Source organism: Zootermopsis nevadensis, unplaced genomic scaffold (genome assembly GCF_977971745.1).
Source record: "Zootermopsis nevadensis isolate Lab colony 2312 unplaced genomic scaffold, Znev_1.0 Znev_ptg000009l, whole genome shotgun sequence".
Taxonomy (NCBI): domain Eukaryota; kingdom Metazoa; phylum Arthropoda; class Insecta; order Blattodea; family Termopsidae; genus Zootermopsis; species Zootermopsis nevadensis.
Window position 1 is genome coordinate 6059134 of NW_028259141.1, and position 24771 is coordinate 6083904.

General features: G+C 35.2%; 3 protein-coding genes and 1 long non-coding RNA gene across 9 annotated transcripts in view; 2 read left to right on the plus strand and 2 right to left on the minus strand.

Moving 5' to 3' along the window:
• Gos28 (golgi SNAP receptor complex member Gos28) overlaps positions 1-1465 on the plus strand; it is a 91500-nt gene extending 90035 nt beyond the window's left edge. For all 3 annotated transcript variants that reach the window (XM_022062971.2, XM_022062969.2, XM_022062970.2), the window contains exons 5-6: positions 31-102; positions 1042-1465. In XM_022062971.2, coding sequence (XP_021918663.1) covers positions 31-102; positions 1042-1279 — 310 coding nt within the window. In that variant the 3' untranslated portion in view covers positions 1280-1465. The remainder of the gene's footprint in view (positions 1-30; positions 103-1041) is intronic.
• Positions 1-24771, minus strand: part of LOC147874422 (uncharacterized) — a 168261-nt gene that overhangs the window by 136699 nt on the left and 6791 nt on the right. The gene's annotated exons all lie outside the window — the stretch shown is intronic.
• On the minus strand, positions 2452-9751 carry Daao2 (D-amino acid oxidase 2). Of its 4 annotated transcripts, none has more exons than XM_087345647.1 (9): positions 9498-9751; positions 9036-9168; positions 8043-8256; positions 6274-6492; positions 5171-5396; positions 4768-4835; positions 4345-4462; positions 3436-3537; positions 2452-2873 (listed from the first exon to the last, which is right to left on the minus strand). In XM_087345647.1, the coding sequence occupies exons 3-9, from the start codon at positions 8231-8233 to the stop codon at positions 2742-2744; spliced, it is 1056 nt and encodes a 351-aa protein (XP_087201773.1). In that variant the 5' UTR covers positions 8234-8256; positions 9036-9168; positions 9498-9751; the 3' UTR covers positions 2452-2741. The 4 variants fall into 4 exon arrangements, with proteins under 4 accessions (XP_087201773.1, XP_087201774.1, XP_021918652.2 ...); XM_087345648.1 differs by lacking the exon at positions 9498-9751 and adding an exon at positions 9391-9491; XM_022062960.2 differs by lacking the exon at positions 9036-9168 and having other exon boundaries at positions 9391-9745.
• On the plus strand, positions 10553-24474 carry LOC110829335 (BRCA1-associated protein). Its single transcript, XM_022062952.2, has 11 exons — positions 10553-10817; positions 10901-11080; positions 11686-11806; positions 12696-12885; positions 14408-14673; positions 15998-16141; positions 17942-18089; positions 19415-19540; positions 20254-20358; positions 20615-20770; positions 20938-24474. Exons 1-11 carry the CDS (start codon positions 10739-10741, stop codon positions 21121-21123), a joined length of 1701 nt encoding a protein of 566 aa, XP_021918644.1. The 5' UTR covers positions 10553-10738; the 3' UTR covers positions 21124-24474.

Below are 24771 nucleotides of genomic sequence, written 5' to 3' on the forward strand. Positions count from 1 at the left end.
TTGAATATTTTATTTTATTTTATTTTTCAGCAACTACAAGACTTCATCAGGGTTAAACAGAAGGATGGATATGTATTTGAAAGAAAATGAACATGTTCGAAGGTAAAGTATCAGATTGAGGTTTTGTAACTGAAAATAATATTTTAGTAAATATGACCCCTTTTTTCATCATTTTGGAATTGATGTGGATTCTCTCATAATGGGCCAAAATTCTTCCTCAGTGCCCTGTTCTTATATACGCTTAATCTATGTGACCCAAGTTTCACACCAATACACAGTGGGCCATTTTTGTTGTGAGCTGATCAAAATTAAAGGTGTGGGGTGAGCACTTTTATAATTTCCCTTAATATTTTAATTTATTGGTATAGAAATCGTGTATCACATTGGTTCTCATGTGCCCAGCAAAGAATGTGTCTTGTTGATACAGCATATTAAATTGCCATTTAAATAGTTGTATTGTATATCTGTTTATTGAAGGTAAGTACCAGCTCATGTTTAAATTTTGTAGTACTTTTAATATTTTTAATGTGAGAGTAGAGAACATATTAATTTATAAAACAAGTTTTATTCTGTCAGAGCTATAAACTTAGTCTGGTCAGCTTTTGTTGTAATTCTTGAATGTTTTTAACAATATATTATTTTTAATTATTGTCTCAGCTGTATGTAAATTGCTCTGACTTTCATAATGTTTTAATCTTTTACCTATGATAATACTGCTGAATCTACGTATACACTATTATTGTTTATTACTATAACAAATGGTTATTGCATAGGGCATTTTCAGTTATGTTAATTTGATTATTTCTGTATGAATTCGGTAGCAATAATTCATACGCATATTACCACCTGATGACGACCTTTAATTGGATTGCATAGTGGACCCGGTTAATATGTTGAATGCCTGTAGGATGTGTCAAAGGTCTCCTGTTTCCCGTTTAGTAAACTGAGACATAACAAAATACATTTTGTTGGTATTCATAAAGCATTTTATTCTATTTTCTTATTGGGTTTTTATCATGTTGTTTTCATCCATGACTGCAGTTCTGACCGGCTACTGGATGAACAGATCAACATTGCTGTAGACACCAGAGATCACCTTGTGTCTCAGCGTCTCACATTTAAACGCTTACAGACCAAGATTAACGACATCTCTAATAGATTTCCTGTTGTCAATAGTTTGCTTCAAAGAATTAACATTCGCAAACGAAGGGATTCTATTATTCTTGGCCTTGTTGTAGGAGTTTGTACGGTATTGCTCCTGATGTATGCATTCCATTAGAACCATCATGGCTGTGCCTGTATCCAGGTTCTGAACAAGACCAGAATCGAATCTGAGGTAACTGTACCGTAATTGCTAATGGACGGAGTTGCTTGCTCTGTTCCAGAGATTCTTTCTTGTTCTGTCAGCTTTGGTTAGTCCTATAAGCCTTGTATTTTTCTTTTGGAAGTAAAGCTGATGTAAGAATTTCACTGTACAGTCATTCATAGTTTCTTTAAAGGCATAATTAAGGAATTTAATTATCACATTTACAAATTGAGATAACTCCGTTGAACTTGAAATATAAATTTCATATGACTTTAAACTGAAGAAAATTGCTCTCAACCAATACCTGGTAAGTGGGAATTTCATGTACCAGTAATTTTAAGCATGGTAAATAGTAATTATGTTTTTGTAAATATCTGCCTTTGAATAATAAGGCCATTGTCCATGGTGTTTTGATTTTAATGATTACATAATTCATTCAGACATCTTGAAAAGGGCCTTAATAGATTTTTGGTGAAAATTTGTTTAGAAAACCTTAGTATTCCATGCATATCCCCCAAAAGATGGCATTATTGCTCTTTCTGGCATCACGTCTGAAAGGGGTGTTTCTAAGCTGAATTGATGCTCATGACACCAAGGATAAAAATATGGTACTAAATATTGGAACGTGGAATGTGCGCACTCTGTTACAAGTAGGAGCGAAAATGTGCGCACATTCCGAGGGGAAAATTCTGATTCGGACCATTATTTAGTTGGGATTAGAATGAAGCCAAAAATATCCATGGTTACGAAGGGAGTGAGGGGATGGAGAAGAATTGTGAATGATAGGACAGAATGGAAAAAATTCGTTGAACAAGCTAAGACCCACATAGGGTTATAACGCTACAAGAAGAAGATACTCATGACACGTAGGGGATGTATAAACAAAGTTACATTGAAAGACTTGAAATGATTGCCTATGACCTATGAGTGGCAGCAGTACTTGTTCTCACCTTGGAGAAAGCTTATTTGCAGAGATATGTCAGTTGGCGTCCTGCATTCCATACAAAAACAAAAATATTTATGATGTAATATTAGCATGACCTGTATGGAACAGGGATGGCTGTGGTGGTAACCGAGAAGATAAGCTCTAAGTTATGTCAGATATTGTTGTTATTGGTTTGTACAGAGTGATTGAAAAGTCACGCTACCCATTCCTGCACATATTATATTTGTATAAAAAATTACATTTAAATCAGAATCAGAACTGTATCCCTAAACTCATCATGGCAAACCAAGTACAAACGAAATGCCAACGATATTGTGTTTAAAACTTTATAGCATCATTGCTTCAGCCCTGAAAGTGGAGAAAATATGTTTCTCCAAAATGTTGGCATCTAATGATGATTTTACACAGTGCCAAAACCCAGAAGAATATTATCATTATCTTCACTGCTGTGAAAACCTCAAATCCTGAAATAACATCCAAAAATAATGGTCACAGTTTAGAGCTAAGCTTCACTGTAGAAGGGTGATTGTAGAGAACATCTTGTAGAATTTCTGCTACATCATGGGCACACCCCCAACTGAGTGTGACTCCGCTTCCTCCATGGCCATAATTATGGATTACCTGCGCAGTAAAATCAACACTATATAATTTTAGCTTTTGAAATCTTTAGTAAATAAACTTAAAATAAATAGGTAAACATGAAAATTATAGTACAGTAGATTCCCAATTATCTAGGGGCAGATTAACTGGGATCTGTCTGGTTTAAACAAAAATTAAAAATTTATTTAGAAAATCTTTAAAAGAATGTTTGAAAAGAAAGGAATACTATATCATGTATTAACATGAACCAATTATTACTAAAATCTGAAGTTCATGACAAAACATTATTACTATTTACTGGAATCCTTTTTTTAAAAAAAAATGGTACTGTATTAAATTTCATATGAAATCCTTTCAGTTTTTAGGAAATCTTCATCTCTTCATGACCACTTTACCTTCATCATTTCAGCTTCATTGTACTTATTTATCCTCTCATTTCACATGAAATAACCTTTGCCGTTAATTGAGCACTGTTAACTTATGAACCAACCAATCGTGATCACTATGCCTGCACTTCTGGGAATCTTGGGTATTACAATTATTCTTTTAGCTCAACATTGAATATTTATTTCTATATATGTACCTCTAATGCGTTTCCATACTCGTCACTTATGCATTCCCTTTCAAGACGCACTTTGGGTCTGCCAGGACGAAGACCAGCCCATTCTTTCATGATCACAGCTTCCTTAAGTGAAAATAGCATATTTATGAGTTTGCAGAAATTTTTTAACATCATTTCTATTGAAAATATAATAGTTTGACTACAATTCTTTAGCTCAATTTTTCTCCACTTTCAGAGGCTTGCCATTTTCTGGGCATGTTAGTAGGATATTTGTATGTTTGGAATACTTGAATTTTTCTTTCCAAGAACCTTGAAGTTCCTACATAAATTTTGTTCTGATGTCATTGATATCCTGACATGGAAAGCAAAACGTAAATTACAGATTTACAATTACTTAACTTATTAATAAAAAAATGCAAGGTGATTCGAAATAGCTGTGCACCTGTAAGAATAGAAAGTGTTTCAGTGGGTTGTGTTGTAACTCTAAGTTCACCGCGAGAGATATATTTATGTTATAAAAGGTGCACAGGGACTTTTGAATCATCCTGTATATACTAAATAAGGTGAAACTGTTTAGTAGTTCTATCTCATAATTTTACCTGTTAACAAACACATTTTGCGTGCACAGTAACACCATGTTAAATACAAAGGTTATGTTTTTAGAGAATAAACATTTTAGTGTATTTATTTATGTATAAAAATATTATGCAAATTACCCTAGGTTAACTGAAGAGAATTTTGTTGAAGATGTTGGTTACATAAATGGAAGTACATTAACAATAGAACATTATCATGAGAAATAAGAGATTATATGAGTGAGAGCATCTTAAAAACTGGGAATATCTATGGACACACTTAATACACTGTCAACTGAAATTTTTCTGTATAAAATCAATGCATTACTCGTGCATAATATCATGAAGTTCTTACTTTCAGCCCTGGAATAAGTTTGCAGCATCCTTTATGAATGGCTATTGAATCGGTTGGATCCGGTTTTGTGTTCCAGTTTCCTTCCTGTTGTGTTCCACCAAGAACCACATACTCTTCACTGGCACAACAGAACAGAACACGTAACGCGTGTATATACATATATATTTGGATATATGCATATGTGTATGTTACTATTATGTCATTTCAGAATATCATTTTTGTCTTACCTTATCTAATAATACTTAGTAACATAATTTAAGTTAAATGTTGAAAAGTTATCATGTAAAGATCAAGTTATGCTTCTTGGTTTTATGTTTATATGCGTAAATATATCTAAAACATTTTAATCTTCATTTATTAGGCATCCATATTTGACAATGGTCTATATTGTCCCAACGCTGCATACACCTAGTATAGACTTACTTTGGTATAATGTAATTTCCTTCGTCTTTGTCTTCTAAAACTGCGTGGAACACCCATGGTGCTTTCACCTGAATATATGCAAAAGTAGTTCTGTTAGTTCTTTTATTCATATATTATTTTTTCCAACCTCAGTAGCAGCAAATGGGTGTTGAGTTTATAGTATTTCATGGACTGTTGTGAGGATGGATTGACTTTCTTATGAACATATTAGCATGCAGAGAAGTATGTTCATGAGCCTACTGCACTTCTAGAACCTTTTGATGCTATATAGTCTGAACTACTGAAAAAGCATAATCAAATAAACTATAAATAAATTATAGAATCTTGTTTAACTTCCTTGATCTCTGTGTTTCTCCTAATGGTATTTGTGGTCAAGGCTAATTATGTAAAAAGGTAGACTTACCCTTAAAACCTGGCCTCTCACTGGCTGAACTGAATTGTCACCTACTAGGTTGCGTGCTTGCACACCACTGCAGTTTATCACAACGTCATATTGTTGCCCACAGAGGTCTTGGAGGTTCTCCACCTTACGATGCAACACCTTCCCTCCATTAAGCTTAAACTTCTTTAACAGGTACGGCAGAAAGTATGATGGCTCAAGTGTAAACGAGATGAAATGTACACCGCCTCTGGGTATCGGAATAAACACAGAGTATTACATTGATGGCAAACGCTCTTCTGTAGTTATGACTGTCTGTGTTCTCTGCTTCTGTTTTTCTTGTTAACGGTTAAGAAATCAAAATTAATGTGGATCTTGTTTTTGGATGAGGACACTATATAGATGTACACTGTCTTCTGAATGTTTTGGAGGTCCTTGTTGTTTCCATCTTCATCCTAAAGTAATAACCCAGTGGCCATTACTGATTCTTATAAAAATGGTAGACAGTAAGGATCACTTAAATGGCAGAAATGTTGATGTTATGCATTGTGCTATTGCCCAGAACTGCTGTGAAAAACTGGAATATTCTGTACATCAGAATTAGTTGTTCTGTACAGTTACGATTATCTGCATTGTCCATATGTGAAGTATTTATGTTTGAAAATGATTAGTTTTCCTTAGTACATAGGTGGTTCAAATGGACCCTACATTTTTATTGATTCCCGTAGTATAACATTTTTAGGAAAGATTTGTGGCCGATTAAAAAACAGAAACATTGAAAATTCCAGATCATATATCCTTACATGTCAAAAATGGTTGATCACATATAGATGTTTTGTAGCATGAAACAGATCATTTGTTCTGACAATGGGTGAATTATTATCATTCAGAAATGTTCTACTGTGTTATTTAATGCAATGAAAGACTGATGTGTACAACACTTGATGAAATCATATCTAATAAGGATTAGAGTGTGAACTATTCAGTAAGACACAACTAGTGACATATTGAAGAACCACATCAGTATTTTGTCTGCTCTCCAGTGATACTTGTCATTTCATACCACATTGGCTGCTATGTTCAATCACATTTCAGTCCTGTCTCCGTTACTGTACACGTGTACTCACGTGAGTTTGGAATCATTGTCCGATGATAATTTCTGCGCTTGGTGGCTGCTAATAATATGATGTGCTACTGGAACTTTGGTCCATTCTGGCTGTTCCATATCTGCTCCTCCTGCCTTCTTTGTTAGTTTATAGTAAGGAATCAGTGATACTCCAACATCTCCTGCTTCAGGGCTTTTCCATAAATTCAGCATGTGATTATACGTCTTGCTGGACCAGTGTCTGTAAAATTAAGCTGCAGTCTGATTGTCCTTTGTTTTGTAAAATAATGTAATTTGATGTGTGTTTTTTTCACAATAAAGCTTTTCTTTCTTCTCTTCCCCCCCCCCCCCCCCCCCCCAAATTATATGGCCAGCTGTTAGCACAATGGAACCTTCTGCCTGTGTGTATTTATCATAAATAATGTAATTGAAAACATTTTGATTACAATTTATGTTAAATTCTGTTACATAAATCAAAGTACAAAATCATGTTTTTCAACAGAATGTGTCATGAGTTTTTGAACTAAATGTTGTGTATAGTTCATTAACCTGGAATTTCTTATGCTGTTTCTTTAAAAACATCTTGACTACTGTCAGATCGTATTGGGGCATTGTTCATATGGTGAACAGGCACATTCCTTGGCAAGAATCAGCCATTTGTTGTGCTACACACACTGTCAGGGTAGGTATGTGCATCTGAAGATAAAAATACATGGTGGGACAAATATCCTCTAGGCTTCAAATAAAACTTATTTTAATAAGATTAAACATTCAATGTTGTGTGTATACGTTCATCGTACAATATCCTTTGTTTAAGATAATGGTAACATAACTAAAGAATTTTGGCTTTTGACAGTGGTAAGATAAAACAAGTTGAAGTTTATTTTTTGTTTATGACATGTCTCATTGTCAGGCACCTTTGTACTGTCTTCTGTTCAGATTTATCATAATTTTTTTTCTCAATATGACTCATTGTGTAAGTATCAACAAAAAATCCCTACATTGCTGTAGATGTAATATTAAAGTGATTTCCTCTTATTGTTATGGAATATACATTACTTCATGAATATGCAGAGAATGAAATAATAGAGACAAAATGTCCAACATGGCTCCAAAATATAACTTTTCCTTATAGGCCTATACACAAGAACTGGAAATTTTTCCTGGTACATCTTAAAACAGAATCTTGATTAAAAAATTATTTTAGTGTCTTTTGGTTTGTGATGGTTTATGTGTAGGTAGTTATGAGTGCTTCAGAGGAATATATATCCTCCATCTTCAGAGTTCTTGTGGAACAATCCACTCGGAATTGTTTGCCCAGAAGTTGTATGTATATGCTGTAAAGTGTGTCATGTCTACTGACTAATATTTAAAAAGTTTTTATTTTGCTATACATCCAGAACTTCTCTTACTGATTTATGAGGTAAGTTTCCTTTCTCCAAGTCAGTCCATTAATTTCTGTCCACAAATCAAACTATAAGTCTGCAGTTTTCATGCAAGGCTGGGCTATATATAATCTATATTGAACTAATGTAAGTTTTATTTATTCTTCTTTCATATCTAAGTTATAAAAATTATACTTAAAACAGATATATAACCTGAATAATTAATCAGTATGCCATGAAATGTAGAAATTGACATAAGGATTCAGTATATGTATTGCAATATATTTCAGTAAAAATCGAAGTTAATATGTCCATGGTCATCATCAAAATCATATTTCAAAGTATGAATTGTTTTAAGACATACAAAGAAGATGAATGAGAGAATCTGGTTGGTGCTACTTCTTACAGAATGTCGCTTTGAGGTGTTTGTTTGAGACAGTATGGCAGCCAGAGTCCAGCAGAGCCATCACCTGTGGTCTGAGGGCTGAAGTGATCGGAGATGATGGTCACTTGCAGTCCTGGAATTTTCTCTTGAGCTAATACAGCTGTACTCAGTCCAGTAATCCCAGCTCCAATCACAGCCACGTGGGGACCCATGGCATGTATCCAAATGGGAATACCTGGTAAATCCTTATTCTTAATTGATTTAATGATATCTGTAGCTAAATTTGATTTATAACTTATAATTTAAACTAAAATTTGGTATTGGGGGTTTACACTAAATTTTGTCAGGTGAATGAAGATATATGTAATGTTTTTTCACTTCATCAAATACAACAAATTTTGTAATTATTATGACAGTAATGTTTATAATAATTCCAGTGATATTACATTGTGCAGGGTGTCCAAAAAAAGATATATACATATTGTAATATGGTGACCAATTGTCAGTCAGCTGTTCACTGCTGTCAACTGTGCTGTGAAGCTAACGGTGGTCATTTCAAACACCAACACTAGATTCACCAATTCACTAAATACCAACGCTGATGTATGTCAAGGCTTAGTTTATTAAATGTCTTTATTTCATCCATTCAATGTGTATTTACATCTTATTGTGACACGCTATATATACTTTCATAAAGTCTTAACAACAAGATGCTGGAATATAAAATCACTAATACAAACCCTTATTTCACACAAAACTTAGACTTTATCAGTTTTTTAAAAGCAGCTCATTGTACACAAAATTGGTATAATTGTATTGAACATATTTTTAACGTGGTGAATATTTATTGAGTAATATAAAACAAAATAATTTTTGACGTAAATACTTTTATACGGAAGGGTCATTCGTCAAAAAAGAGTAACGAAGATGTGTAAGATCCATATCAACAATGTGTAAATATGGACCGACAACAATGGTCAGCTTTTATATGAACTGCGTGCATTGGTATGTTACCTAAGAACTATGTTGCGTCATCTGTTTACTCGGCATTGTCGTGTTACATTACTGCCATCAACAATCTGCTTTCGTTATTGTGGAAAGAGCTGAGCTCTGAATCGCTTGTAGAAGTGTGTCGTAGACTAGATAGCTGTAATATGGTTTTGCTTTGGAACAATAGTAATGTATGTGCAGTAAATGAACATCAAAGCCAATAAAATGCAGTTGATATGAGAATTCAGTTGATATATGTATGCCTATTCACTTGTTTTTATATGATAATATCTGATATATTTAATCTGGCAGCAAATAACAAAAAATATGTTTTGTTAATAAGAACCAGCTTTTGGTAATTATAATACTCATAACTTACCCAGGGAAAGCTATGACAACACTGACTGCTTGTATGTAACAGGACACAAATTACATTTAATAAATAAGAAAGCTCAAAGTGATACTGCACAACATCTTAAGACTTACAGTATTATATTGTAAGCTGAAATCTAGGAGAGCTGCTTTTCAACTTTATCACTTATGTGTGATTAATTCTGATGTTATGTGAACACAGACTATATGTGTTTACTTGGCAACTGGCAAGGTTACATTTGATAAAAGGAAAGTTATATTGCTATTTTCAACAACAAAGAGTGTGTGTACATTAATGTAATCATGTCACTGTTATCTGATAAGTACAGTCCTGTTCAATCGTCACAGTTGTCCTTGAGGAAATATGAACTTGACTGGTAGTTTTATTCAAATGCAAATATTTGTAGTTCATATTAAAAATTTTGAATTTAATGCAACATAAATGAACATGAAAAATTGATATAATATCAACTTATCATCACAGGTTAAGATTTTGCCTTGTACCACTGACGTGGATTAAAACTCATACTTAATCTAATTTATGTTTCATTCTACAGCTGGTAAACCAGCCCACTTTCGGTAAGGCTTGGACAGATGTGGGAAATTATGCTTTTGCCGCTGGAAATTGCTCAGTTCTCTCAAAAAGTGACTTCTGTGGTTTAGCAAATGACCAATTCAGTTTTGCAAAATTAACAGTTTGTGAAATAAATGTTCGCCTCGTGGCATACCGAGGCAATTATTATTTAGTGTTCTGTCTGACGACAGGTCCATATGAACAGGATCCTTCCATCCTTTTCTCGGACTGGGACCTGTTCATATACGTTCTTGGCAGATGATCCAGAAGTGGTTTGCCATTGCCTTCTTCTGTGTGTAAATGGAGTAATTGTTGGGATGCCACGGAGGAAAACTCCGTGTTGCCTAGATCACGGCCTTGCCCAACACAAGTTATAAATTCCGGCACCGCCGGGAATCGAACCCGAGACCCCAGGATTACAAGGCCAGCGTTCTAACCGCTAGACCACCGTGACCGAGGCAACTCCAACTTTAATTCGGGATCGCATACATGATTAAACAAACACATTCCATTGCCTGCACAGGCAATATAACTCTCCGCTAGGTTACAATGACCGTAGTGAGCCTGTTCTCGAAGGCTTGTATACGAGAGTTCGAGAGCGACATTCGAGAGTTTGACTCGCACGAGGAAAAGCACTCTGCGATCCGAATTTCATCTGTCACCAGTTGTAATATCAATGACATTTTACGTGCTGTGGATGTGTGAGTTGAAGAATTTGCAGACAGTTGATTGTGCTACTTAGAAACGATAGAAGCTTTGTGTTTTGACATTTTTTTAGGTGATGTCCGTAGCTGTATCTTTATGCGTATTTCGAATTGAATTAAGTGATGTTTGTACTATAGAAGCTGATAAACAAACAGGTGAGGTTGTAATTTAGTCTCTGTCTTGTACTTTTAATTTTGTTAGGTTTCTGTTGAATTGTTACACAGTCCGTTCTTTTCAGTGCCGTGTGGAGCCATGGCAGCGGAAAGTGACAAACGTCGATTCGCACGGGGACGACGTGAAATGCGTGATATTACAATTGAAACCTACTCTAGTGTTACTGGGGAGGCAAGACCTAGTGGACTAATTCCTGGTTCAGATAGCAGAGTTTCGTCAGCTTTGCCTCTTACTGCTGCTGAAGGTAATCAGTTGGGTTCTGTAATGGGGAAAGATCCTGGTTTCCAAATACCACCACATTCCAAGGTGGAGAACTATTTAGATGAGTGTGTGACAAGGCATTACAGAGCAACAGTATGCTGAATTATGCCCTTACTGACCAAGTTCTATTCAAAGCCAAGTTAAGTGCTGGAATATTGTTCTTTGTAGGCACATACATATTTTTTCATCAACATGAGCACTGCCCATTTCCCCATATCGGACAGATGCAACTGAGTGTGATTATACAGTGTGCATCTGTTTCTGTCGAATACCAGACTCTCATCATTTGCAGGTTTGCATATCTGCTTATTTGCAAAAAAATTGTTGTGGTAATACTTGAGCATTGTGTCATAGGTCCCTTGTTCTTTCATGGTTGCTCCTGTGCAGGTGCAGAGTATTGGATTTGGAAAAGTGTACTTTGTGCTATGGATTTCTTCTTTCAGATCCATTTGTCAGTCAAGTTGTGCAAAATTATACATTTTTGCTTATGCACTCAGTTTCATGATTTTGCAAGAATGGAATGCACACACTCTAAATTGAAGTACACTTCTGCCATTGTTAACAAAAGTGTTATTTTTAACTTTTCAGGAGATCTAAAACCACGGCGATCATGTGAGCCTGACTGTAAAGCCAGGGAGCAGATAAATTTCATTTCTGGAAACCCCTTTGTGGAAGTTACTAAGGGTATTCTTCATCTATACAAAGAGGAGTAAGTGACATGCATTAAGAAAATTGATAAGATTAATTTTATTTTAATCTCAGTTTAAATGCTAAATGTACATTAGGACATAACTTGAATACTCAGTAGTTGTAGCCTAGGAAGATGGCTGCTTTCACAGTAACACATTTAGTTGTGAAATAAAAACAAGTGTTTAAAGTGGAAATTATTCAAAACTTCTCTCAGAAATTACAAATTAAAATTATCATAGAAAATTCAGAATTTCAAATTTTTAGACTTCATTATAAGATAATTTCTTCAACCAAAAATAACTCTATCGAGCAGAGTCCTTGAGATGCTAATAGTTTGCTCAGATGGTAAAAGAACCCAATATCAGATTTTGCACTTGGCAGTTTTGAAACTTTAGGTTACATTAGCTGAGGATTAGATGCTTGGGATTATGTCAGTCAATGAGATGAGCGTCCTGTTACAGGGACAGCATTTGTGCTAACATGGTTTCTCAGAGTATTGCTTTGACTCTGGATTTTCTTTTGTTAAATAATATATGCAATGAGTAACGTAATACTGAACTAGTATAGCTGTTAGTAAGGTAACTAATTATGAACAGCATAGCTGGGGACATAAGTGACTTAACTCCTGATTCCATTCCATCTCCTATTGAACTATTAGTTCTTTTCCTACGGACGAAGTGTTCAGACCATTAAGCTTACGACTCACCACCATCTAATGCCAAGACCTAGGAGCTTTATCATGATATCCTGTACACATTTTCATGGTCAATGTAGATTTATGGACACACACATATATATGGTGATATAAGTCTGTTTCTTTTTGGTAAAACATGTTTAGTATAGACTAAAGATGGTAAAAATTATGGTGTAATTTCTGGAATTAAGCTTTGACTTTTATTATGTTGCAGCGACCTAACACCAATGGACAGAGCAGCCCAAAGAAGCCAGACTGTGTGTATCTTGGCAGTTCCAGCAACTATGACTTGTCACGACCTTCTTACTTTCACTGCTGCATGCCACGGTGACATACAGCACCTTCGTATCATCAGGGATGGGTCGCCAAACCGTTACATGGCTTTGCTCACATTCCGCAGTCAGGTGCATTGTAACAGTTCATATTCTTTAATTTAGATTGTTACTGTCAAAAATAAACATTGAAAAAATTGTTTTTAGGGAACAAAACAAGTAACATTTTATTAGTAGGTCATATCCAGGTATCAGCTTAGGCTGGGGCCACACGACTGTACAAAGTATGTCCGTTGTAACGCACATCGTGACGTCCGTCATAGAATTATGATTTGTAAGTACAGACAATACAATTACTTTTTTTTTTCTAAATCTTTTCAAGCTGCCACGGTAATTGGCGCTCGTGTGGTGTCCTCACCTACGTCCGTACAAAAGTATGTCCATTTTGAAAAAAACATCTTTACCCTTGGTCTTGTTCTTTGTTTTCCTTGTACCCATAAGCTTGTGGTGTAGGCAAAACAGACGTTTTGGTCCTGGGTACAATTCAGTCGTGGACAAACCCGCTGGCATAGAGATGTTCAATAATGTTCATTATCAAATTCAGTTAATGTACAGGGTGACTGAGAAGTCATGCAACACATTCCTGATACATGTTCTGTCTGTCAAAGAATAAATTACATTAAAATCAAAAAACAAAAGCAATGTTTCGTTAAGTGTTGGAAATGTCTGCCATGTCTAGCAAATGCATCTGTTCACTATTTTTCTCATGTTTGATGCAACCCATTGAAGATTCCTTGCATTGACAGAAATGGTTCACCAATTGAAATATTGTCGATTTTTTTCGCGCGGGAGAATAGGAAATGTATCCCTAAACTTATTCTGGCAAGTTAAGTAATAATGGGATGCCAGGAAGTTTTCAACAATGGACAATTTTTGCACTTCAGTTGTTGAAAGACAACTGATAGACTGGTGTGAGCAGGTTACATCATGACGTGACTTGCATCAGCTCTTGTATAGTTACAGTGATATTGTATGTTTATTAATCAAGTCTAATTGTATTGAATTGCAAACAAAAATAAATATTTTAATATGGGTTGCATGACTTTTCAATTATTGTATATTGGTTGGATTAAGACCTTTTATTGAATCTGTACACCAGTGGTCCCCAACGCGGTGCCCGCCAAGGCTTTTTTTGGGTGCCCGCATTGTTACGGAAAGAGATGTTACTTAATAATGAAGGTCGTTCAACCATGAACATTATAAAATCAAAGCACAGATCTCGACTTGACGATTGTTTGCGAGCAGCAACATCATCCTACGCTCCCAAATTTGAAGAACAGGCCGATGAAATGCAGCGCCAAATATCACACTAACTTCCGAGTAATAATAATTGTACTTATAAAACTACGTATTTTTGATTGTATGGTTTCTTGTATCATTAAACGTCATGTTGTTTTGTGTATTATTTGGAGTCCATATCTTATTTGTCCAGAGAAAATAAAATTTGGTTTTGTTAATTGGTTGGTGCCTGCCACGATCTCATAAACTCTCAAATGTGCCCATAGGCACAAAAAGTTGGGGACCACTGGTGTACACAGTATTTTTATATTATATTTTAAAGCACTGAGAATCTTTATTATTTTATTCTTTGTAGCAATCAGCATCTGAGTTCTATTCCACTTTCAATGGGGCTCCTTATAACTCCCTTGAACCAGATTGCTGCTGCCATCTGGTATTTGTGTCGCATGTGGAACTTCTTCGTGAAGGAGAGGGAGGATCAGTTGCCCCGCTGGCTCATACAGAACTTCCTACATGTCCTGTGTGTTTGGAACGCATGGACGAGTCTGTCGATGGGATTTTGACTATCTTGTGTAATCACTCATTCCATAGCAGCTGTCTCGCAAAGTGGGGAGATATAAGGTAATAATTTTACAAGATTAATTTAAATAATTCTGCTATATCTTTGTACAAAATAAACTTGTTTAATTTAAGTGCTTTCAGCCCAAAACTTGCAACTTCCAATTAAATTCAAACTTTGTGATTTTCACCTAAAGGCTGCACATTGGAATTGATGATGTTGGTATAAGCATTTTACTGATACTGTACTGTATACTAAAAACTAGTTCTAACATTGGAAGAAATGTAGTTTTTGTTACAGATATTTTAATTTCTATAAATTATAATTCCGGTGGTCCGCAGTGGCTGCGCGGGCTGAGGCGTGAGCCTTGTGCTGCTTGGTCGCTGGGACCGTGGGTTCAAATCCCACTCAAGCCATGGATGTTTGTTCGTGTTCGTGTTTTTCTGTGTTGTGCTGTCCTGTGTACAGGTAGAGGCCTTGTGACGGGCCTATCCCTCATCCAAGGAGTCCTACCGAATGTTCATAGATTAAGCCAACTAAAAAAAGTTGGGGATCCATAAAAGGGTACCGGAAAATGTATAAAACATTGTTAAACCAGAAATAGAAGAAATTATAATTCCAAATTTGACTTGAATGACTGGTTTTAATCAATTCATGCCATGTTATTGTTTATGATAATATGAGTCAATTTTTCTCTGTTTGAGAGAGTCCTTATACATCATGGAAACAAAGTTTTGCATTGTGTCCAGATCTTTTACAGGGCTATCATTCACATCTGTACATCTTGTGACAGAATGCAGTAAGGGTTTCTTACTATATTCAGTGATAGGAAATTTTAATATAGACAAATGTTAAAGATTTATTCTTCTGTAATTAAATTAAGTTTTCACTATACTTTCAAGATTGCTTATATTTGGGTAAACCAGCCTTGCCACTTTTGAGATTATGGAATGTGTTCAAAAGGGGACGAGACTGAGATTCGTGTTTTGTCAGCATTCTAGTTGATTTATGGGCAAAAGCATCATAATTTAATTTTTCCCCAGAATTGCTCAAAATGGAATCCTGTGTATGATAAACATAAAATTAAGATACAACTTTGTTACCAGCAACTAATCTTTTATTTTTGAAAGATTGTAATGAAATAAGTATAGATAAATGTTCCTTTTATAAAATAAGTGTTTATTGCTAAAATAAAGTTATATAATGGTACTACGAATGGAGTAACAAGTTGCATGTTAAATGAGCCCTTGTCACCACGAGACAGTGTGATGTCAGCCTAAAGCTGCATATATACTCCATGTTGTTTATAGCATAAAGTGGGAAAATATAATAGAATAATTAAAACAGTCAATACTTTTTCATATTGAGATATGACGTCTGTTTTAGTTGTCCGGTGTGTCGTTATATCCAAACTCCAGAAGTGGTTGCTGATAACCGCTGTTTTGAATGCCATTCTGCTGATTCACTGTGGATTTGCCTCATATGTGGACACGTTGGCTGTGGCCGTTACGTGCAAGGCCACGCATATGAGTAAGTAACTCGGTTTGTTTGTAATAATCTTTAACGTTTATCTTACTAGCGTTCCTTGTCTGGGACATAAGTTGTGTACTCAGCCCTATGATCGTTCCTTGTGCGGAACTCAAGACTTGCAACACTGTAAGTAGACTTGGCTACGTCATTTGGCCTCTTTTAGGGGCTGCAAATGTTGAATCACTTTCTCTAGGGTTCTGACAAGTTCAACATGAGCTGTCAACCCGGGAACTATAACCATAAACAGCAATAAACATTGTTATTGTCAAGTGGGTCGTTTTCAGACCCCCTAATCAAAGCTACTCACATTCCTTGATCTGTGGAAAGAATGTGTATCCACTGAAGTAGGGGAAACAAATTTTTCTGTGGGGTCATTAGTTAACAACCATGGCTTCTACCATGTGGAATGAGCTTCCAAAGAAGAAAGTAATGTTACTAAGGCCTATATAGGCAATTAAGATATTAACTGCGTTTTTAAAAAACTCTATGTATTCTCTGTTCTATTCGAATAAATATGACTTTCATTTCGTCAATTTATCATGTTTACTTTAGGTAATATTAAAGTTTTCCGTAGAGCGTGCACAAAAGTTTAAAAACCTGCAAAAAACTCCGTAGGGCTGCTACCACTTTGCCATTTAAATCCCCGTCATTTAAAGGTTAAATGTTGGCATCCATAGTTGTCAATGAAAAAGTGAACTCAAGCAAATGCACAGAATCTTTCATGATTTTAATCCGTAACAATATTTATAAGTATAGAATGTCCGAAAAAGATGTATACACACATTCATGAATGAAATAAAAACATTTTAATAAACTAAACCATTACATGCGTCTCCATTGGCACTTGGTGAATTAGGAAATCTAGTGTAGGTATTCAGATTGACTACTGTTAGCTTTGTATCACAGTTAACATCAGTGAGCAACTGAATGACAAGTAGCCACCAAAGTTGTTGCTGTGTATACATCTTTTGGGATACCTGGAGCCTGCATAAACAACCAAGTCAGTAAAAAGATTGGCCATGAGTCGAACGACTAACAAACTTATGGATCTACCCAGATTCCTGTCCCAGTGATGCATAGCCTTTTTAACCCACAACCTCGTATTGCATCAACCTCTTCAGCCGACTCCAGCTTATTTATCTTTTGTTTTGTTTTACCACATCTTACTAAAATGACCACCATTTTTTATTCTTCTATACATCTCTGTTGAAATTGAAGTTTACTTACATAAAATGTGTAATTATTTTTGATTTTATTGATTATTTGTACGTATTTTGTTTGATCTTTCAATTCTATTTATAGATATGCCCGTCTTGAATGTTATGGAAGCCAGCTGAACTTAATCTTTGCAATTATAACACCTTGAAAACAGTACTACGGAAGTTTAATAGGGATGACCTCACTTCCATTGATTGATGATTAGTACGAGATAATAAGGTTTTTGAGCAGTGTAGAAAAATATTGTTTTTACTTGGACTCATATATAAGAATTCTATTCTTTAAAATCATCACATTTGAAGTTTGTGTTAGTTTTTCTAAAATGTTCATAACATTTTTATAGAAAAAGTAAATGCTCTGGGATATTTTTAGAATAAGTATTCACTGGTTAAATGCAGTACAATCAATCACTGGAATAGTATTGTGAAAATTCCACTAGCTGATACTGTAGTAAATTAAAAATGCCACTGAAGAGGATGATGTTTGTGGGTTGAAACATGTCAGTTTTTGCAACAAATATAATGTGAAATTCTGTTGTAAATTCTGTTAATTATATGAGTAATTTATATAATTTGCTGGCAGGCATTACCATGAGACACAGCATTGTTACTCAATGCAGTTGGGGAATAATCGTGTCTGGGATTATGTTGGAGATAACTTCGTACACCGCTTGCTTCAGAACAAAGGAGATGGAAAACTTGTTGAAGGCAGCCCTCCAGGAAAACAGCAGGTAGAATGTGATGCAATCTTGACAGATGTTTAAAGCAGTGGTCCCCAACGCGGCGCCAAGGCTTTTTTTGGGTACCCGCATTGTTACGGAAAGAGGTTATACTGAATGATAAAGGCCGTTCAACCATGAACATTATAAAATCAAAGCACAGATCTCGACTTACTGACGCCCATCTTGACGATTGTTTGCGAGCAGCATCATCATCCTACACTCCCAAATTTGAAAAACTGGCCGATGAAATGCAAGCGCCAAACATCACACTAACTTCCCACTTGAGTAATAATAATTGCACTTATAAAACTATGTATTTTTGATTGCATGGTTTCTTGTATCATTAAACGTCGTGTTGTTTTGCATATTATTTGGTGTCCATATCTTATTTGTCCAGAGAAAAGAAAATTTGGCTTTGTTAATTGGTTGGTGCCCCCCCCACGATCTCATAAACTCTCGAATGTGCCCGTAGGCACAAAAAGGTTGGGGACCACTGGTTTAAAGCTTAGTTTCCTCACTTTCACTGAAATGAGAAAGATATTTAGTAGTGATAGTGTTGTATGGAAAACAGCATGCCTCTGCTAGTTGATATTTCCCCTTTTAATGATTTACTTTTGAATGTGTGTCATACATTCATGTTCCCTCTCAGATTAGCTGTAATAGAAGATACTAGCATCTGTACAAATTTGGCATCAAAAATTGAAAGTACCAGCATAGTAGTGGGATTAATCTTCTAAGTTATGTTTTCACAATAATTTATATACTGCGTAAAAAATGTGTACTACAGCTAAACTGTAGTGTGTATGTAAAGTTGTTTTCTTTATGAAGTCTTGCTTATTATGATATTTTAGATCAATGTCTCAAAAATGACACATTTTGTGAATAAAATATATGCGACAAATATTCTCTGTAGAGGCCACAATTTTCGTTTGAAATATATTTAACATCCCTCAGTATTTGTTAAAATATATTGAAAAAGGTAATTCAGGCCTTGATGTGAAGTGATAATCCATGTTATCTAGTTTGGAACAAAATTCAGTTTATTTGGTGTATTTTAGTAAAGATCAAGTTTCATCCAGAGGGGAATTTTTATATGAATGAAGAGATATATGATGCACAGTGTTGCAGAGTGTTTTTAGAAATTTGGAAATTCTGTATTTTAATAGTCCTATTCTTATGGGATAAGTTCAAAAATTTAATGTGTGTTCTCTTAATGTTTAATTTCTTAGATGTTCACGAGTGGAAGTAAAGTGTTGTCAATTTATTAGTTCCATGATATTGTAATTAATGTTTTTTTTATTATTTTTAAGGGCTTTGTTTTTGACACATTTTAGTGTGATGAAGAGAAAATGGACTCTGTACAGCTGGAGTTCACATACCTACTGACATCTCAGTTGGACTCTCAAAGATTGTATTTTGAGGACAAGCTGCTGAAAGTGGAGCAGCAAACACTTGTTGAGGTACCCCTACCCTATATTTATTATTCATTCTTCTAACGTCAAAGTGCTTGGTTCATGCATTGTATTTTCAGGCAGTGCCTCTGTGACTATTAACACATTGCTGTAGGATTTGAGGTTTTCACAGCAGTGAGTCTGAAGATAGCTGTCTTCTGAGTTGTTGTGCCCTGATGATGGAGGCAGCGAGGACCTCTGAAATGTCTGTAAACTTCTATGAGACTACACCATGAAACAACCCAGAAGATAGCCATCTTCTTAACACATTCACTTCCAACAGTAGAAATTGCCACCCAAGTATTTTCTTTAACAAATTTTATACAGTTTCCTCAAAATGTCTGGGGAGTTAAAGCAAATACCTAGCATATTTTGCTTTGAAGATAAATTTTGGGCACACTTTTGGATTAGGTTGAATAGTATTTGGTCTGGGCTGGATAATATTATAAAATTTCAGCTCATGCAGTCTCTAACCTAGGGTCAGAGAGGTCATAATCATAGGCCTCACTTGGGGTCATTAACTATCAGCTAACCAACTTTGGAACGAAGTTTTGACCCATGGATCTAAATGTGTGAAGTGGAAGAGAGGTATATTTCTTATTGGACGGAGACTCCATTTAGTAAGAAAATACAATATTTTATTTGTATGAAGTTTGTTTTCTGAGCTTGTTGCATGTTATGGTGACATTTTACAAGTAAGCTGTACTGTTGTATTCTTTTAGGTGGCAGAATTACAAGAGAAAGTGAGTAAAGCAGTGGAAGAAAACCAGAAATTGCAGGGAAAACTTCTGCTCCTTTCCCGTGAAAAACAAGCTACAGATAAAAAGGTAGTCCATAGCGCAAACTATAATATTAATTGTTTGCATTTTACTTCTTACTGGGGGCGAGTGTGACTTACTGTAGTCCAATTAGCTACAAAAATGATATAAATTGATTTTGAAAGACCAACAGAATTGAAAGCCAGTGACATTTACAAATTGTAATCATTTGATTGTGTCATCTGAAGTTATTGTAGTCTCATACTGTTGTACTGCATGTTAGTCATTTAGTAGCATAAACTAATTTAGTTTCTTCTGTTGGCAGTTGCAGCAAGTTATTGGAAAGTTAGCCACGACCCAATCAGAGTTACAGGATGAACGTCAGATGAATCATGCTCTACAGCAAAACCAGTCAGCATGGCAGGCTAAGTTTCAGGCCTTAGAGAAACAGTTTAATGAGTATAAAATTGCCAAAGATGAGGTAAGTGTCATATTTGTGTTTTTGAGTTTGGAAAATTAATGTACATATCTAGGAAAAAGTTTCATGACAACAACTGGGCTTTATGAATATCCTTTACTGGTTTTCACTACATGGAATAGAATACTCAATTATTTGTTATATTTAATATTTTTTATCATTGCCGTTAGGAATTGGCTGATGTTAGAGAGCAACTCAGAGATGTTATGTTCTATTTGGAGGCCCAGAAGCAAATATCTGAATCTGCTGATAGGGATGAGATTGCGGAAGGCCGCATTGTAATTGGTGAATCAGCGCAGCCATCTTCCAATGCCACAGCAAGTGGAAAAAAGGATCGCAGAAGAAGACATCGCTAAACTACCAAAACAGTAACTATGAATCATCAAAATCCCTTGCTCATTGAATCTGTGTATATACTAACAAGAAAGAATGTGACGCAAGTGACCAACATAGTATCATAAATTTGGAAACATTTTAGGAAAATATATTTGTTTCCAAATGAACTCTTTTGTTGGATCATGACTTGTAAAGAATCCTGAAGCATAATAATGTGAATGTTCTCTATTTATGCAAATATAAGCTGCACATGGCTTTCAAGAAGAAAATCTAATTTGTAAGTCACATAAATGTTTGTAAATTAGTTTTCCCTCAAGTACCAGTTAGATTTAATTTTCTTTTAAGTTTAAAAAAAACATTGGTTGTAGTGATTATGACAACCAACCACACCACTTGCCAGTCTTATAAAAATGCAATTTTTCTTGGAGTAGTCACATAATTGTGCAGGTGATGACACGAAAGACCAAAAGGGGAGAGAGATTGTGCACCATATTCCAGTGTTATTTATCAGAATAAAATTGGTTGTTTTGTCAAAATTATACTTCTGCTTCTCTTTTTTACCCCCATCCAGAGCATAAAGTTTTTGGAATGCAGAGTATGCCTACCGCTCACCCAAATGTTGACGTAGTTCATCCTCACAGATTTTGCACATTGGGTAATGACACTATAGAAGATAGTGAGAGCGAGTGTCAGACAAATTGAAAGGACAGTGTACTCCAAATTCCATTCATGATAATGTTTTTGGAATACTGCATATGTAGCTCGTATGTCCACCACCCGACCCCCAAGAAATTTTAATAGTTCATCTGCATAGTACGCGCAGTAGTCGTATGACCATTAAAACAAGATTGTGTCTTCAGATAGAACATAGTTTTGTGTGCAGGTTATTTTGTGAACTGGCTACCGCAAAATCTAAATAGAAAAAAAATCTTCATCTCTGCATCTCTTTCAGTTTCTGTTCAACTGTTAAAACATTGATGATGACATTACGTTCCAGAGTTGTTTTTACTTTGTTATTTCTTGCAGTTTCATTCATCCATTCTTCATTGTTATTGAAACATCTGCATTGTTTCATTATGTTGAAAACCATAATGCAACACTTCCAGTCAACCATGATACAGACTGATTATTTAAGCTGTCCCACTATACGCTATGTAGGCACTTGGGGGGAGAGGTGGTATAGCTTCTACTCATTCTTCATCTCAGCACTAGATGGGGGTGAGTGGTCAGCATCGCACCACTGCCACGCTTTACCCCCAGGAAAGGACTCCGGTACCATTTTATAGGAGGCTGGGTGGGCCCCAGAGGTTAGAGGAAAAAATCTCTGCCCCCATCGGGGATCGAACCCTGGTCATCCAGTCCATAGCCGGTCACTGTACTGACTGGGATTTCACCATTAAAAGAAATTCCGAATACAATCCGCACCCTTGTTTTGAGGGCTGCAAATTTTAAAAAAAAATTCAGCTTGTTTTTGTGTAAATATACTACTTCAATAACTGCTTTCATTTCCTAACAGGAAAACTTCATGTTGTGAGTGAAATATTCTTTATCCTCAGTCTCTCAGGACGTTATTGTTTGCCGTTATCTCGCCTTATCAAAATTACACAAATCCTCTGCCTAATGCAGAAGGAAATTACATCTGTTATGATTATTGAAACATTATAGTTATTTTCACCCCAAGCATGTCTGTCATGCTCAACCATATGTGGCGGTGGGGGGGGATTACGTCAAAAGCATTTTCTTTCAAACATTCTCGTGAACCATACAAGATACATTGCACATCAGATACCAGGCAGAAATAACCAGTCCCCACTTCAGTTCTTTTGAAATGGTACTTACCATGTTTGTGTATTTTTTTAATTTAAAGTACTTGTTTATGGGAACAAACATTAATTGGAAGCTGCATACTTTCTCAGATCTAAACAAAATACATTTGTCATTCAAACTTTAAGAAGACTCTTCAGTTCAGTAAGTAATGCAAAATATAATGGTTCTTAAATTTTATTTTTCCAGTACCATTTGTTATCGGACATCATATGATGGTTGACAATTCAGTAGAGCAGTGTTTCCTAACCAGTAGTCTGTCATAATGTGTGCCCAATTAGAAATTCAAGATTGCTATATGTTATTTATATATATTATCATAGCTGAAAGATTACTATCTGAGAACAAGCAACTTTTTTATTTTTCATTCCCTTTTATGTACTTATTTTATGTTGAACGTGTTTACATTTTTTCATCCCTTTTGAGGCATTTTATGGTGTCGCCATCCAGATGCTGACGAAGAGGAAGTAGTTTTGGTGTTGTTGAATTCTTTAGAAACAGGAGACAGCTATGTTAAAACCTCCTGGCCTTTGCAAGGCAATTTTCATTATTTCACATACCCTCATAATGAATGTTCATCATGGATGATCAAGACATATCACTGATTGTAAAACCACAAACAGGTGTCCATTTTCATGTTGTAAATTGACATGTTTAAATGTGCTGCTTTAAATTAGATCTGTACACTACTTGTGCTGAGACAGACGAGGTTCCGGTCCTCTGAGAATTGTATTACTGTTTTACTGATCCAAAAAGTCAGAAAAGATTTGGAATCATTGCGGTAGAATATGTCCAACATGCAAGGAACTAAGTAAACTATTAATATTTCAACAAGTTTGTAATTTGTATTCTACTGCACTCTTGTTAAATAAAGGTTTTATATAATGGCCATTTGCCATGTACAACTCAAATTTAAAGTTCCAAATCAAAAATTTCTGTTTCTTTCAGAGAAATAAGTTTTGATAATTCTGCATTAAGATTACAAGTTGGTTTAATTTATAACATTTATATTGGTGTTATGAACTTTGTTTAATTTTGTTAACATCATTGTATATAAGGGCAATGGTTTATCCTTATAATCTCATTTCTCATGATGATCAGAAAATGTAAGGAACAGATGTTTAAGAAATTATATAAACAGCAAAAGGAAACATCTTAATGTAAACATATGATGACAGAAACTTGGTACAAATTTAGTTGATCACAGTAAGATGTACGTGGTCATTATGAAACAAACTGTCTGTTACGTGTTTGGATAACAAAGTTATATATTCAGCTAGGATTTGAAGCCTTCAGGCTGAGAATCAAACCCAGGTCTGCAGAATACTAGTCACTCAACTCGTTAGTTGGTCAGTAAGATTACAAATAAAAAACATTCATATTATGTCTCATAGAAAAAAATTGGACATTGACATAATGAAGGGAATTATAATGAAATGAAAAACAAAAAACAAAGAGGTGAAATTCTGGAGGAACAAAAGATTACTTAAAGAGTTAAAATATTGCAACTGAATTATACATTGGAATTAAAGTGTAACTCAGCATGACATGTTTCCTTATTAAGATATGAAATATTTTAATATTTGTGAAAATTCCATTCAACATGTTCACCTAAGCATTACAGAATAACTTAATCATGCTCTGGCAACACAAATCGCAGATCATGAAAATACTAAACAATACTTGTTCCTGATACCTAACCTGAAAGCTACACTAAATTCAGTATCTGAAAAGCAGCCCTGCTGATGGATCTACTGTTATCAGTAAAATTAAAGGTAAAGTTAACTATTCTTGGTAATGTGGTAATGAAGAGTTAGACATTGTCTTGCACTGAACACCATATA